This window comes from Mustela nivalis, assembly GCF_964662115.1.
Source record: "Mustela nivalis genome assembly, chromosome: 1".
Taxonomy (NCBI): Eukaryota; Metazoa; Chordata; class Mammalia; order Carnivora; family Mustelidae; genus Mustela; species Mustela nivalis.
Genome location: NC_139020.1, coordinates 208,947,477 through 208,962,983, shown reverse-complemented (window position 1 = coordinate 208,962,983; position 15,507 = coordinate 208,947,477). Strand labels below are relative to the sequence as shown.

The 15,507-nt window shown below is 56.8% G+C and overlaps 2 protein-coding genes across 3 annotated transcripts; one reads left to right on the top strand and one right to left on the bottom strand.

Moving 5' to 3' along the window:
• Positions 1-733: 733 nt before the first annotated feature.
• On the top strand, positions 734-8,267 carry LOC309863587 (uncharacterized protein). Its single transcript, XM_082728557.1, has 15 exons — positions 734-1,094; positions 1,183-1,353; positions 1,827-1,928; positions 2,121-2,171; positions 2,278-2,448; positions 3,599-3,675; positions 3,865-3,972; positions 4,071-4,194; positions 4,292-4,370; positions 4,481-4,610; positions 4,687-4,853; positions 4,937-5,149; positions 5,283-5,447; positions 6,476-6,616; positions 6,903-8,267. Exons 1-15 carry the CDS (start codon positions 1,077-1,079, stop codon positions 7,988-7,990), a joined length of 2,805 nt encoding a protein of 934 aa, XP_082584683.1. The 5' UTR covers positions 734-1,076; the 3' UTR covers positions 7,991-8,267.
• EIF3G (eukaryotic translation initiation factor 3 subunit G) lies at positions 8,265-13,117 on the bottom strand (the record flags this gene model as incomplete). Of its 2 annotated transcripts, XM_082732047.1 has the most annotated exons (12): positions 12,990-13,117; positions 12,395-12,611; positions 12,210-12,256; positions 11,626-11,709; positions 11,439-11,527; positions 11,242-11,301; positions 10,281-10,385; positions 9,999-10,188; positions 9,099-9,206; positions 8,865-9,001; positions 8,672-8,778; positions 8,265-8,393 (listed from the first exon to the last, which is right to left on the bottom strand). In XM_082732047.1, the coding sequence occupies exons 2-12, from the start codon at positions 12,412-12,414 to the stop codon at positions 8,378-8,380; spliced, it is 963 nt and encodes a 320-aa protein (XP_082588173.1). In that variant the 5' UTR covers positions 12,415-12,611; positions 12,990-13,117. The 2 variants fall into 2 exon arrangements, with proteins under 2 accessions (XP_082588173.1, XP_082588174.1); XM_082732048.1 differs by lacking the exon at positions 8,265-8,393 and having other exon boundaries at positions 8,668-8,778.
• Positions 13,118-15,507: the final 2,390 nt, after the last annotated feature.

Genomic DNA, 15,507 nt, shown 5'->3' with positions numbered 1-15,507 from the left:
TCCGGCTTCCTCCATTGGCGGCAGAGAAGAAACCTCATAAGTCATAGAGAGGGACTGACAGAAGGGAGAGAGAGTCCAAGAGACAGAGGAGGAGAGAGTCATGGGGGGGATGGACAGAGACTGGGGGAGTCAGGAAGAGGGGTGTGAAGAGAGAAAAGGGAATAGAGACAGGAGAGATCAAAACTTGAAGGCAATGAGAGACAACTAATGGCAGAGACAAAGCTGGGGCAGAGGCAGACAGAGTTAGGAAGAAGATGGGTGGGAAGGGAAAGACAGAAGAGAAGAGGGGAAAGAATTGGGGAGGAGAACCAGGATAGGGGAAGCAAATGGGGGAGGGGAGACAGCTGAGGGAGGGGAAGCTTATGGGGGAAGGAAACCAATGGGGCAGGGAAAGAGACGTTGGGGGCGTCCCTTTCCCCCACCCCAAGGTTCTGGGGTAGAAGCCAGAGGCCTGAGGCCAAGACTGGGGCTTTGAGCGGAAACCAGGAGGAGGTGAGTTATTCACAAAGCTCCCGCCTTGCCCTAAGTTTCCAGAAGGTGATGTGGAGTTTCCATCTCTTAGCCACAGACAGGGCCTCCGGGGAAGACAGCTGGTCCTCAGGAGCTGAGGCCCACATGTCTAACTGTCACGCTCTACCCATTTCTCTGGTTGTTCCCCAAGGGCCTGGTGCTGGCGTGCCAAGCATTGTGCATACATCATCTTTTTAAATGGGTCAGAGGAGAAGTGATCACCATCCTCACTTTAGGACACTTGAGGGAGCCTTGGAGTGGATAAACTGGCTCTCAAATTCACCCAGCTGGTGTAAATGGGCCGAGGAAGGATTCGAACCCAGGGTTCATTTCCCCGCAGCCCAAGCTGCTTCCCCGAGACACGAGCCCCGCCCGGTTTCCGTAGAAACAAGCACCGGGTGTCTCCCTAGCAACCCCTCCGCGGATTCCTGCCTGCTGCTACCTGGTGCGCATGCCCGTCTGCGTCTCTCGTGCCGCCCCCACGTGATCACCACGCCGGCGGCGGAAGTAAGCGGCGCAGCGCCGGAAGCACAAGGCAGAAGGATCCTGCTGGAGGAGTTGGCGGCATGGGGCAGTCGGGGCGGGTGAGACGCTGCGGCCGGGGGAGCGGGTGGGGCTGGCGGGGTCCCCCCGGCGGCCGTGGCGTTGACCGCTCGCCTTTCACCCCCGCAGTCCCGGCACCAGAAGCGTGCGCGCGCCCAGGCGCAGCTCCGCAACCTCGAGGCCTACGCCGCGCAGCCACACTCGTTCGTGTTCGCGCGGGGTCGCGCAGGCCGCGGCGTCCGGCAGCTCAGCCTGGATCTGCGTAGGGTCATGGAGCCCCTGACCGCCACCCGCCTGCAGGTCTGCACCACCCACCCCGCCTACATCAGCCACGGGCCCGGTCTTCGCAGCTGCGGAGGTGGCTTCAACCGCGGAACCCCGCGTGGCTTCAGTCTCGGGTGGAGAAAGGGAGCTCTGTGGGGAGGGAGCATCGTCTCAGCCACTCAGGGATGTGTGGGGCAGCGGATGAACGCGCTCAGCTGGGGCTTGCCTGAATGCCTAAGGCTGGTGGTTTAGGTCTCGGATGGAAACGGCCTCTCTTAAAAGGTCTGGGGAAGTTAACGTCGCACGGCCCAGTTGGATCATCTGCGGACTGGGCGGTATACAAGGGACGAATTTAAGTCTGATTAGTTATAGAGGTCGAGCGCATTCCACTCCTTTCTTCTCTTTCTCGGAAAAATTAAATGCAAGGAAGGGTATAACCGCTTCAGCTTCCAGTCTTTGCTCCAGAAGAGAGATTTATGATGCTTCCAATTTGTTTTTGCAATTCTCAGATACGAAAGAAAAACACTCTGAAGGATTGTGTGGCAGTGGCTGGGCCCCTTGGGGTCACACACTTCCTGATCTTGAGTAAAACGGAGACCAACATCTACTTTGTGAGTTAATACCCACAGCCCTCATCTTCTCCCTGCCCTGTGCCTCCCCCAACTCTCATGATGAACCCATACGCCTCTGAGATGCCATGATTCTGGCTTCAAAGTAAACGCTCTGAAGAGTTAAGCAGAGGTTTCCACTCCCTGCTCCCTAGCTGAACGCCTCGACTCTCACCAAGTGTTTTTTTTCTGTAGAAGCTGATGCGGCTCCCAGGAGGCCCCACCTTGACCTTCCGGATCAACAAGGTAAGGTTTGGAGGTGGTAGGAGGGCCATGTTGGGTAGAGGATGGGTTTGGGGTGGTGCCAGCCGCATGTGGTCGGCAGGCACCCACTCCTCGCCCTGTCCTGCAGTACACGTTAGTGCGAGACGTCGTCTCCTCCTTGCGCCGGCACCGCATGCACGAGCAACAGTTTGCCCACCCGCCCCTCCTGGTCCTCAACAGTTTCGGTCCCCATGGCATGCACGTGAAGCTCATGGCCACCATGTTCCAGAACCTGTTCCCCTCCATCAATGTGCACAAGGTGAGCGGATCCTGGTGTGGTGGCAGGTAAGAGTGGATGGGCAGACAGTACAGTAGGTACCACACATAGGCCCTGGGGTTTTCGCTCAGTCCTCACCTCCCAGCATTGAGGCTGAGAGATCCAGGTCCTGAGGTCCAGTCTCACCCTTATGTTCTGTGACACCGGGGTAAGAGGCTCCCTCATGAGCTGCCTTACTGTCAGGAAGATGGAAAATGATGCTGACCATCCTTTATTTCTCAGATGTGTATTGAGTGTTGGGGTGAGCAGTGTGGTAGGTGTTGTGACTCCATCTTAAAATAGAAAAATAGTTTGAGGGGCACCTGGGTGGCTCAGTGGGTTAAGCCTCTGCCTTCGGCTCAGGTCATAATCTCGGGGTCCTGGGATCGAGTCCTGCATCTGGCTCTCTGCTTGGCAGGGAGCCTGCTTTCCCCTTTCTCTGCCTACTTGTGATGTTTCTCTTTGTCAAATAAATAAAATCTTAAAAAAAAAAAAAAGAAGTGAATGCCTTCTTTTTTAAATACGATTTTTAAAAAGTATTTATTTGACAGCGATTGCAAATAGAGAGGCAGGCAGAGAGAGGAGGAAACAGGCTTCCTGCTGAGCGGAGAGCTTGATACGGGACTCGAACCCAGGACCCTGAGATCGTGACCTGAGCCGAAGACAGAAGGTTAACCCACTGAGCCACCCAGGCTCCCCTTAAATAAGATTTTTAAAATTTATTTAACAGAGAGAGTAGGAGTTGGGGGAGGGGCAAGGGGAGAGGGAGAAGCAGGCTCCCCACTGAACAGGGAGCCTGGGATCATGCCCTGAACCAGAGGCAGACGTTTGGACACCCAGGCACCCCAGGACTGGATTTTTTAACTTATTTGGTTCCAGGGCTCCAGCTCCTAATGACTGGTACCAGCAGGTTTCAGACTGGGCTGTTAGATGCTGATCATCAGGGAGTCTGGTGTGCACAGCTTAAGTGGGCCTCAGAACCAGGATTTCAAGCCAGCAGCCCAGCCAGTCCGTTAGGGCCCTCAGCGCTAGCAGCACCTCATGCACCCTTGCTGGGGATTTCTGGAGTGGCCGTGGCCTGGGCTTGATGGACCATACAGGGAAGCCTGTGGGTGGTTCACGTGGTTCCATGTGCCCGCCCCCCCCCCACCAGGTGAACCTAAACACCATCAAGCGCTGCCTTCTCATCAATTACAATCCCGACTCCCAGGAGCTGGATTTCCGTCATTAGTGAGTACTGCGAGGGGTGGGCGGGGCCTCACGTGCGGCTGATGACCACGCTGCGGCTGAGGCACTGTGATTGCTCAGTCTCAAAGTAAACGCTCTGACGCACTGTGGAAAGGGTAGGCGGGTGGAGCTGACCTCCAGTCAGTCTCTTGACTCCTGGCTCCCCCCCTTCTCACACCCTGGCTCCTGCAGTAGCATCAAAGTCGTTCCTGTGGGCGCAAGTCGTGGGATGAAGAAGCTTCTACAGGAGAAATTCCCTAACATGAGCCGTCTGCAGGACATCAGCGAGCTGTTGGCCACGTGAGGAGGGCGCTGGGTGGGAGATCACTTCAGTCCTGGGGACCTGCTGTCCCGGGGGCCTGCCGTCCCCTGCTGACTTTGGCGTGTCCTTTGCACAGGGGCGCTGGGCTGTCGGAGAGCGAGGCGGAGCCGGATGGCGAGCACAACATTACAGAGCTGCCCCAGGCAGTGGCGGGCCGGGGCAACATGCGGGCCCAGCAGAGTGCTGTGAGGCTCACTGAGGTGAGGCCCGGCCCCAGGGCAGGCCTAGGGGCAGAGGTAACTTCACTGGCAGCCCCTAGCCCTGAGGGAGAACTGCTCTTCCCCCTTGTCTCTCCAGATTGGGCCACGGATGACGCTGCAGCTCATCAAAATCCAGGAGGGTGTGGGGGAGGGGAACGTGCTGTTCCACAGTTTCGGTGAGAACGGGGCTGGCGACCATGGGGCTGGGAGTCTGAGGCCCTCCGAGGTGGGTCACGGGGTGCACCAGACACACTTGGATCATGGTGACCTGTCTCTTCCTGCCCAGTACACAAGACTGAGGAGGAGCTACAGGCCATTCTGGCAGCCAAGGAAGAGAAGTTGCGGCTCAAGGCCCAGAGGCAGGACCAGCAGGCCCAGAACGTCCAGCGCAAGCGGGAGCAGCGGGAGGCACACAAGTGTGTGGCAGTGGGCTGTGCTGGGGGGGCAGGGTCCCAGGTGCAGGTTGCCACCCTCAGTGCCACCCCTTTGCAGAAAGAAGAGCCTGGCGGGCATGAAACGGGCACGAGCAGGGGCCGATGGGGATAGTGATGCTGAGGACCCTGGTGTCCCCCCAGAGTCAGAGGGGGCTGACCAGCCAGAGGAAGAGGAGGACGAAGCCGAGTATTTCCGCCAGGCAGTGGGAGAGGAGCCCGATGAGGGTATGTGGCTGGGGTCGCCACAGCTGGGCACCTTAGGCTTGTCCCTGTGCTGTGGTGGCCTTGACGCTGTTTTCTTCCCACAGACATGTTCCCAAAGGCAGCCAAACGAAGACGGCCTGCTGGGCCCCCAGGCAAGAAGCAGCATGGAAAGGAGCGGAGGCCTGGTCAAGGCACTGACTCTAGGCCTTCAAAGGCCAAGGGCAGCAGGCCCCAGCGGGGCCAGACCAAGCTGGGACGCAGAGGAGCTGCCTGGGACCGCAGGCGAGGCCAAGCACGGCCACCTAAGAAAGTGGTCTGAGGCCAGACTGGAGCGCCAGATGGAATGCCCCAAATTGGGGCCCACAAGACTCTGCCTTGGGCTGGTGTAGCCCTGGGTTTCCTTTCATAAAGGAGCCATTTCCCCAACCTCCCACTGTGGTAAATGACTCATTTCCCATAAGTCTGAGTCTGCATTTGCAATGGAGAAACTTGGGAGTTCTGTGTATAAAACCAAGGGGTCACGGCCAGGAGTCTGGGAATTGGATGGGATTCTGCCCCAAACCTGCGTTCTTTTCCCCCATGCTGAGCAGCGGGAGTGCGGGGCCGCTTGCACAGGTGAAGCTGATGGGCTTCTCACCGCCTCCCCCCTGCCCCACTACCCCCAGCACCCCCAGGATTACTTGCAAGCTTGTTAAGGGGCCCGCCCTGGAGGGCAGGGTGTGAAGAGGAAGGAAACCAGGGGGCGGTGGAAGGACTGGAACCGGCCGTGGGTGGAGCTGCAGGGAAGGGAGGGGCCAGCCGCGCGCTGCTAACTTGGACTGGGGACTAGCACAGCGAGGGCAGCGGGCACGCAGGCCATGGCTGCCACCACCTCAGGTGAGGAGCAGACACTGCTGGGTTGGTTGAGCCCAGCAGAAATCCTGGGTCCTGCCCGCTGGCGCCTCAGCCCAGGATGGAGGGTGGGGGCGGCTGGCTCCTAGGAGGTGGAGGGAGCTGAGTCAATCACGTCTGGACAGGGACTTCCTCCCAGAGCAGAGATTGGACCGGGAGGCAGAAATGTGGCTGGGCCAGCAGTCGGGCAAGGGAGGGGCGCATGCATCGAGCACGGAGTCGGCTAGAGAGACCAGGAACCAGCTGTTTGCCCAATCCTGATGCAGAGTTGGTATGTGGAAGAGAATCCTTCCCTGCACCACTGAGTCCCAGGCCTTGTTCTGGGCACCGGGAAGCCAGGGGCAGGGCACTCCCTGACCTCAGGAGATGTTCTGGGGCTTCCTTAACAGTGGTCAGGTGGACGTATGGGCTTTACAGAAATCCAGGGGACACGATGCCTTCACAACGTTAGAGTCAGAAGGGGCCTCTTGGGGTTAGAGACCTGGAGATAAGTGGGGGCTGGTGAGTCAGGGAAAGAGACTCCATGCAAAGGCCCTGAGGTGGAATATGCCTTACAGAAGAGCCTGAAAGGCAGTGTGGGAAGGACTGTCAGGAGTGAGTCCCCGAGAGCCTGAGAGAGCAGGCTGTGGAGAGGGAGCCTTTGCTCCTGGGGCCCTTCAGTGGAAGAAGCAAGCACTGCGTTTTCCTGCCAGTGAGGAGGAAGCTAAGAGGGCGCTGAGCAGAGGAATGTGACCTGCCCCGTGTGTCCACAGGCACCCTCAGGAGGCTGTGGGGAGAATGGGTCAGGATGAGGTCAGGAGCTGGGAGGCTGAGCCACATTCTGAAGATGGCGGCAGTGAGACCTGCTGATGCACCAAGTCTTAGAGGAGGCACTGGGGCGCCCCCCCAGTCTGGTGGGTCTGAGTTATAGCTCCTGGCTTACACGTGTCCTTCAAAGGCAGTGACCACTGCCTTTGAGGATTTAGGACCCAGAGCAAGCTTAGTCACTATCAAAGGAGAGGACTTTGGCTTCTGAACTTCTGGGCGCATTTCCTCTGTAAACTGGCAGGTGGCTCCTGGGCAGGGAAAGGACTGAGAAAGCATGTCCCTAGGGGGCTTACATGACGAGGTACAGGGCAGAGGCAGCGAGAGCCACACCAGGAGGGACAGTGCTCACGGGGGGACCCCATCTGCCCACAGGTGCGCGGCCCTGCCCAGCCAACTTCTCAGCTGCCATTGATCTTGTTCTCAGCGGCTTCCAGGAAAACTTTCTGTGGCCCCTGCTGGTGGGGGAGTTCCTGGTGGCCGTGGCCAGCAACGGCCTGGCCCTCTACCGCTTCAGCACACGGGAGCAGCGCCCGTGGCACCCCGCCGTGGTCTTTTCAGCCCAGCTGGCCATCAGTGATCTGCTCTACGCCCTGACACTGCTCCCGCTGGCTGCTTACTTCTACCCGCCCAAAAACTGGCAATACGGGGAGCTGGCCTGCCGCCTGGAGCGCTTTCTCTTCACCTGCAACCTGCTGGGCAGTGTCCTCTTCCTCGCCTGCATCAGCCTGAACCGCTACCTGGGCATCGTCCACCCCTTCTTCGTCCGCAGCAGCTTGCGGCCCAAGCACGCCTGGGCGGTCAGTGCCGCAGGCTGGGCCCTGGCAGCCCTGCTGGCTGCGCCGACGCTCGGCTTCTCCCACCTGAAGCGGCCGCTGGAGGCAGGCAGCTGCACAGTGGCCCAGCCCATGGCCTGCACCAGGTGCATGGGGACGGCAGGGGACCTCCACCTGGAGGCCTACGCAGCCTACAGCATGGCGCTGGCAGTGCTGGGCTGTGGCCTGCCCCTGCTGCTCACTCTGGCAGCCTACGGAGCCCTCGGGCGGGCAGTGCTGCGCAGCCACGGCATGACAGCGGCCGAGAAGCTGCGCGTGGTGGTGCTGGTGACCAGCGGCCTGGCCCTCTATGCCTGCTCCTATGTGCCCTACTACATCACACAGGTGCTCAACGTGCACGCGCGGCAGCGCTGGAGGGCCCGCTGCCCGACCTTCGCCAACGAGGCTGAGGCCCGGGCAGCACTGGACTGGAGGACCTACGTGAGCCACCAGGTCACGCGGGGCCTCATACCCTTGGCCATCTGCCTCCACCCACTGCTCTACATGGCCGTGGCACCCAGCCTGGGCTGCTGCCCCCAGAGCTGCCTCAGCTGCACGGGGAGCCGAACCCCGGAGGAGGATGCTGGGAGCTCTGGCCAAGTCCTGCCCCTCAAGACCACAGCCACTCCTCACACCTTGGGGCCCTAATCCTCTGAGCTTGGCCCATGACCTATTTTGAGCTGCCACCTTCTCACCACAAGGCACTGAGACTAGCAGCAGAATGGGAGCCGAGAACCTGGGAGGCCCCCAGCCCGGAGCCACCCTAAACCACCGCTTCCTCCCCTACAGAAAGACCCGCTGCGGGGGACCAGCAAGTGCTCAAGCCAGAGTGGGAGATTTCTGCCTACAGCACTGATCTTAGGGAGGGTTGGCCCTGCTAGCTACAGAGCAGGTGACAGCTGTGAATAAACGAGACAGAATATCACAACTGGAGCCTTTTTATTGCCGGGAGCCCCGGGCTCTCGGGGGCTATCTTCTAGGGCCATGAGGTCCTGGGGCCAGGGCCGAGAAGCAGCAGCAAAGGTGGCAACTGGCTTAGTTGGTTGATGGCCTAGAGAGAGAGACCGGAGGTGAGGACAGCGAGTGGGAGGGCTCCAGGCCCTGAAGGGAATTCCAAGACCCCTTGCCACACACACGTGGGGCCTCCATGACAGTGGGGCAGGGGTGGGGGGGGGTACGACACAGTCAGATGAGCAGTGGGTCCCTTGAGAAGGAAAAGACAGTAAACCCGTAGCTCAGAACAGGCCTAGGGACTAGGTGGGACCCACAGTCAACCCAAGTATTGGCTGGGAAAGGTAGGGGGAGGCGGGGGTGTGGCAGAAGTCTTACTTGGCCCACTCAACGTTGAGGATGAGGTGGTCGTATCCAAAGCCGGACACCCCAGCAATGGCTCGTGCAGCATCCTCACGGCGGTGGAAGCTGATGAAGGCAAAGCCCTGGGGGAGGGGTATGGAGTCAGGGGCGCTCAGGGAACAACCAGGACAGGTAACCCCTTCCACAACCCCCATGGCCACCAGCCCACCTTGGACTGGCCAGTGGTCTTGTCCTTTGCCAAGTAGATGCGAGAGATGGACCCAAAGGGCCGGAAGAGCTCCTGGAGGTCAGTCTCACGAGTGTCCTCTGACAGGTTGGTGACACGGATAGTGGCATTGTCGTCGGCTAGATAGACAAGGGACAACAACTTGTAGAGGACAGCCCTAACCAGGCCCTGAACGAAGGATAATCACGAGACTAAGAGGGGCCAACTGCCACTCACCTCTGCGGTTGGGCTGCATGGACTCCCCGCGGCGGCTGGCCCCATCCCGCAGGCTCGGCGGCACGTACTTCCCTGTCTTGTTCTGGGCAGCCTGCACGGGCTCCAGCTCTGGAGACCAAAGCAGCCGGGTCAAGCCTCACCCTAGCACAGAGGAGGCACACGTCCCCCTAGGATGCTGTGACCCTGAGCCAGCCCCGGCACCATCTATCAAGCCACCGACACCTGGTGGTTCCAAGGCCCGCTGGTGGCAGTGACATGAAGATCACATCCAGAAAGTCAGAGCAAGGACCCACAGGAGTTCCAAGGCAACACAGGACTGTGGTCTGCTCGGCTTCACGACACACGAGAACACCGCAGGGACAGACGACAGGCGTGCTGCACACCTAGTCACAGTGTAGAACCGTCCAAACTCACCCACTATCAGCAAACCACACCAAAAGACTTGGATCCCAGTCACGCGTCAGTCTGCACGGGTGCACACACATACCTGCCGCCCCTCCCCAACACACACACACACATCCATGTGAACGGATGTGTGGGCACACCCGTGGCAGATGGACACAGCGCGCTCAAGTCTGGTCATAGTCTGCAGCACAATCACACCTGGCAAGTCTCAAGTGCACGCGGTGTAGACAAACGGGCATGCAAAGGAATGGTCCACCAGACCCCAACAAGGAACGATGGGTGACACTACCAGCAGTCACAGCACCAGCCCAACCGGTCTCTCTCACACAAACACAGGTCACAGCCACAGACCTATAGTGCTGGTGCTGAAGTGAGAGACGACAACTTCCCAACAGGGACAGCCCCAGTCACAGCACAAGACCAAGGTCTCTCCCAGGGGTGCACGTGACTCTCCCCACCCCACAGCCTGCCAAGCCGCATCCCAGGCCCAGGCACCTCCAGGCAGCTTCTCCTTCTCCCCGGTGGACAGGCCCAGCTGCTCAGCCAACTCCTTCTGCATGGGCCCCAGCGTGTCCTTGTAGGGGCAGCGGGTCGTCCAGTGGTCGCCCTTGCAGATGCGGCAGGACACGATCTTCTGGCCCTTGAGTTTGTTCATCGGGTCCTCCTCTTCCTGGCAGTTCAGATCCTGGCCGAGCAATCAATGGGGGTCAGAGCGAGGCTGCCACACCCCAGCCACCACCATCATGGCCACCAGGCCTGCCCTGTTGCCCCACTCACCTCTTTGCTCGTGATGAACGTCATGGATACATCGTCGCTGACCGTAGTGGTGGCCACATTGGGCCCTGGTGGGTCAAACTCTGAGTTCCCAAACTTCTTCCAGTTCTGAGCTCAGGGCAGGATGGGGGACAGGTAAGGGCAAGTGGGACCCCCTCCACTGGCACCCCAGACCTACAGTAGCCTCCTTCAGGGTGCCTGGCCCTTGAACCACATTCTTCACCCTCCTGAAAAGCCCCCCATTGTGTGACAATGACAGTTCCTGTTTCCTAGTGGGTCCCACTCCTAGCATATACCAGCTCCTCGCTTCATACCAGCTCAGGAGGCAGGGAGAGGTTTTGGCCCCAAGTTCCAGAAGAGAGAACGAAGGCCCAGGGGGAAACAGCCCCACAGTTCATCATTCCTGGGGGGCCCGTGACAGTAGGTGGGCCAGCTCCCACAAGGAAGTCATGTCCAGGGGTGCACAGAGGTCACCCAGACTGTGAGGGCCATCAGCTAAACAAGCTAAGCCTCAGCTTCCTCCTCTATAAAGTGAGGACCACAAATGCTCCCCACCTCCCAGGATAGCGAGGGGGATGGAGGAGAGAACACTTCCTACAAAGCGCTTGGCACCGCAGTCTGGCACAGAGGAAGTGAACAGAAAATTTATGACTATCATTTCTTCCTAAGCACACAACCCAGTTAAATGGGAGCTGCTATGACCACATGAGGAGGGCTTGCCTCTGTTCCTCTTCGTAAACGGGCCGAAAGGAGTTAAGAATCTAAGCCCACCCACCTTCTGCACCCTGGACTTCTCAGTACCCCCAACAGAGCACAAACACCCCTTGACCTCAGTTCTGCTCCAACACCATAGGGGCAAAGAGCTAAACCCCACGTCTAAAACTAAAGGTATCAGAAAAAGGATTCCTAATTCCTCTGAGTCAGCTCTGGGACAGCCCCCAAGACAAGGGGAGAAGGGTCTCACCTTTCTCCTTGCGACAGCCTTTGAGGCCTTCCGTGTCTCAATTCTGAATGTGCGGACAATCTGTGGATGAGAGGGGAGAGCCTGGGACTTTCTCTGTCTCAGGGGTCTTGGGGCCAACCAACCCAACCCGCACGCCCTCCCCTCCCGGCCCAAATGCCCCCAAGCCCAGGGGCACCCACCTCTTCCCCCAGCCTCACCTTGAACTTCTTGCCATCCTCATCTATCTTGTACTCTGTCACTGTCTTGATGTTTCCATTGATGACCTCCTTGGGAGGCGGCAGTGGAGCTGGGAGAGAGAAGAGGTGAGGGAACGGAGCGCTGGGGACCAGGAGGGAATGCCGCTGAGAAGAGGCAGCCCCCAGTGGAGCAGATGTCATCACTCACCTCCCGGCAGTAACTCCGGTTCTGGGCTGGTGTCGCCAGTGGCCAGAGGGATCCCCTTGAGGAGCTCGCTGGTGACACATTTGTCTAGGAAAGGGAGTGTGGGGAGGAGGGCTGAGCTGGAGGAGTGGGAGCTCCCGAGCTAAAAATGAAGGGACCTTTGGGATGATGCCCACATCAGGGGCCGAGGAGGGCGGGACCAAGGGCTGAGGACTGGCAAAGAAGTGCCCTGGGATAGCCGTGCCAGGACGTGGAGCCGTGGTAACCTCGAGCAGTGGCAAGGATGAAAGCCACTGGAGGGGCAGCCCATAAAGATAGCCGGCGCCAGTATAAAGGCAGGAGGCAGGCTGTTACTACTTCCTCCCCGGAGCAGGTCTGAGCACTGGGCGGTGGCATGCGAGGAGGAGGGACTGGCCAGACACTATCTGGAATCGGCGACAGGCGGGCCCGGAGGGAGGACAGCGCGCGGCAGAGGGTGGCCGAGAAGAGGGATGTGGGATCGGACGGAGGTGCCAGGGTTGGAGCAGGCGGCAGTGACCGGCCTGGGGACCTGGCTGCGGTGACCTGGGACGACCCGGCATACTCACCGTCCTCGCCCTCCTCCTCCACCTGGTCGGCCCAGCTGGGCTTCGAACTGCAAAGACAAGTTTGCGGAGGGGAAGGCTGAGTCAGCGAGGCCAGGCCCCCGCCGGCCCGACGCACCAGGCCCCACGATACTCCCCCAGGACCCCCAAACCACCCCCCAGGGTCCGCCCCGCGACCCCCGACTCACTCAAAATCTCCAGTCGGCATTTCCCAACCTTTCCCACGCAGCACAAGCCCGGGCCAGAGAGCGGAAGTGAGGGGAGGATGAGACTTCCTGTGCCGCCGCCTAGAGCAGCCCGTCACCAGCGCCCACAGCGCCCCCTGCGGACGGAGGTGGAGGTGCCGGCTGGGGGGGGCGGCTGGGCGCTGGCGCTCAGGCTGAACAGAGCCTCAATTCCATTTACCTTTTAGAAAAATTTAAAATGTACTAGTAACAATAAAGCTCACTTATTGAGAGTTTGCTGTATGCCAGGCGCTGCGAGGAAGATATTATCATTTTCGTTTTGCAGCTGAAGAAATCAAGGCTGGTCTTCCTAGTCTGGGAAGAGTTTTCCTTTTTTTTTTTTTAAGGTTTTATTTATTTACTTGACAGACAAAGAGAGGGAGAGAGCACAAGCAGGGGGAGAGGCAGGCAGAGGGAAAAGGAGGAGCAGGCAGAGGACGAGAGAGGAGCCGGCTCCCCCCTGAGCAGGGAGTCCGGCATGGGACTCAATCCCAGACAACTGCAATTAACCGACTGAGCCACCCAGGCACCCCTCTCTGATAGAATCTTTTCCACTTACTTATTGTCCAGCTCTCCCTTAAGAGTATTAATCTCGGGGCGCCTGAGTGGCTCAGTGGGTTAAGTCTCTGCCTTGGGCTCAAGTCATGATCTCAGGGTCCTGGGATTGAGCCCTATGTTGGGTTCTCTACTCAGCAGGGAGCCTGCTTCCCCCTCTCTCTCTACCTGCCTCTCTGCCTACTTGTGATCTCTCTCATCCTGTCAAATAAATAAATAAAATCTTTTTTTTTTTTTAAAGAGTATTATTCTCAGAGGAACACACTTGGCTCGCAAGGAGGCCAGAATGAATTCTTGGGTAGCAAAACACCTTGGATATTACCATGGCTTGTGACCCTCCAAAATCTTACTCCTACATATTTAATGTATATCGTCAGGGAGAAATTTGAATTAATTAGGTTGAAATTAAATTACAGGGATGCCTGGGTAGCTCAGTGGGTTAAAGCCTCTGCCTTCAGCTCAGGTCATGATCTCAGGGTCCTGGGATCGAGTCCCACATCGGGCTCCCTCCTCAGCAGAGAGCCTGATTCTCCCTCTCTCTCTGCCTGCCTCTCTGCCTACTTCTCCACTCTCTCACTCTGTCAAATAAATAAATAAAAATATTTTTAAAAAAGAAAAAAATTAATTACATTAAAAGTTAATCACACTTTTTTCCTTTAGAGGGGCGATAACGTAAAAAGGTTGAGAAACCCTGTGTAGGAGGTCATCTGCAGAAAGCAGACATTTCCCTGCTTTGTTTGCCTCTTGGGTGCCCAGCATCTATGCGCTGGGCGTGGTCTTCCCATACTAAGTGCTCCATTAATGGGCATTTGGGGCAAGGTGGGAACTGAATCATAAAGGGTTTTTTAAACCAAGCTAAGGAGTGTAGCTCTTTATCCTGTAGGTTGTATGGCTGAGGTCACGGACATCTTTTGAATGGTGACCCATTGCGACCACATTTTCTTGTGAGAAAGATTGTTCTGGAAGCCTGTAGAGGGTAGAATGGTAAGAAATGAATTAGCAGATGAGAAAGGAGCCTGGGAAAATGAGCAAAGAAGAGCGTTTTGGCAGTAAGAACGAAAATACAAAGTTTGTACAAAGGGCCAATAAACATTTGGGCAAACTTACTCAAATTTACTCCAAGAAATGCAAAATCTTAGCAACATAGCAGATGGGCAAAACTTTAAAAATTTGATATTACCCAACGGTAGCAAAGATGTAGAAAAAGAGGCTCTCATACACACATTAATGCGTGAGATTACACAGACACTTTGGATGGAAATTTGACATTCAGTAAAACTTAAAATGAACATATGTATTTTGTTTTATGGTGGCACAGGCTCATGATAGATCAGTTTCCAGTGCACAACACAGTGATTTGAGGCTTGTGTACATTGTGTGGCATTCAATGTCGTCACCACCAGTCACCATATAAAGTTATTACAATATTTTTAAGATTTTATTTATTTGAGAGTGAGCACAAACAGGGGGAGTGGGAGAGGGAGAAGCAGGCTCCCCTCTGAGCAGGGAGCCGATGCGGGGCTCGATCCTAGGACCTGGGATCATGACCTGAGCCGAAGGTAGACGCTTAACCGAATGAGCCATCAAGGCGCCCCCCACAATATTATTGACTAGAATCCCTATTGACTCTTCCCCACCATGACCTGTTGTTTTTTTTTTTTTTAATAACTGGGAGTTTGTACCTCTTAATCCCCTTCATCTGATTCACCCGTATCTGTTTTCCTTTGAGCAAGCCAGTAGTTCCACCTGTGAGAAAAATGTAAACATGTATGTGAACGTTGTAAGAATCATTGTGCAGGGGGCGCCTGGGTGGCTCAGTGGGTTGAAACCTCTGCTTTCTGGGATCGAGCCCCGCATCGGGCTCTCTGCTCAGCGGGGAGCCTGCTTTCCCCTCTCTCTCTCTGCCTGCTAGTGATCTCTGTCTGCCAAATAAATAAATAAAATCTTAAAAAAAAAAAAGAATCATTGTGCAGTACTGTTCATGAGAGCAAAAACTGGACAGGCCTAGCTGTCCATTACAGGTTAAATAGATTACGGTATGCTATGCCACAATCTATGTGATTAAGGAAATAGATCTCCATTTGTGGTTATGTTAAAAAAAATATCTCCCAAAATACTAGGAGGAAGCAAGATGTAAAAATGGCATAGATTATAGGGACCGATCTGTGGAAAAATTTAATAGCACACATATGGGGGCGCCTGGGTGGTTCAGTTGGTTAAACAGCTGTTTTTGGCTCAGGTCATAATCTCAGGATCCTGGGATCGAGCCCCATGGTCGGGATCCTTGCTCAGTGGGGAGCCTGCTTCTCCCTCTGCCTTTGCTGCTTCCCCTGTTTGTGCTCCCTAGTTCACGCTCTCTTTCAAATAAATGAATAAAATCTTTTTTTAAAAAAGCACATATATGGGGACGCCTGGGTGGCTCAGTTGGTTGGACGACTGCCTTCGGCTCAGGTCATGATCCTGGAGTCCTGGGATCGAGTCCCGCATCAGGCTCCCAGCTCCATGGGGAGTCTGCTTCTCTC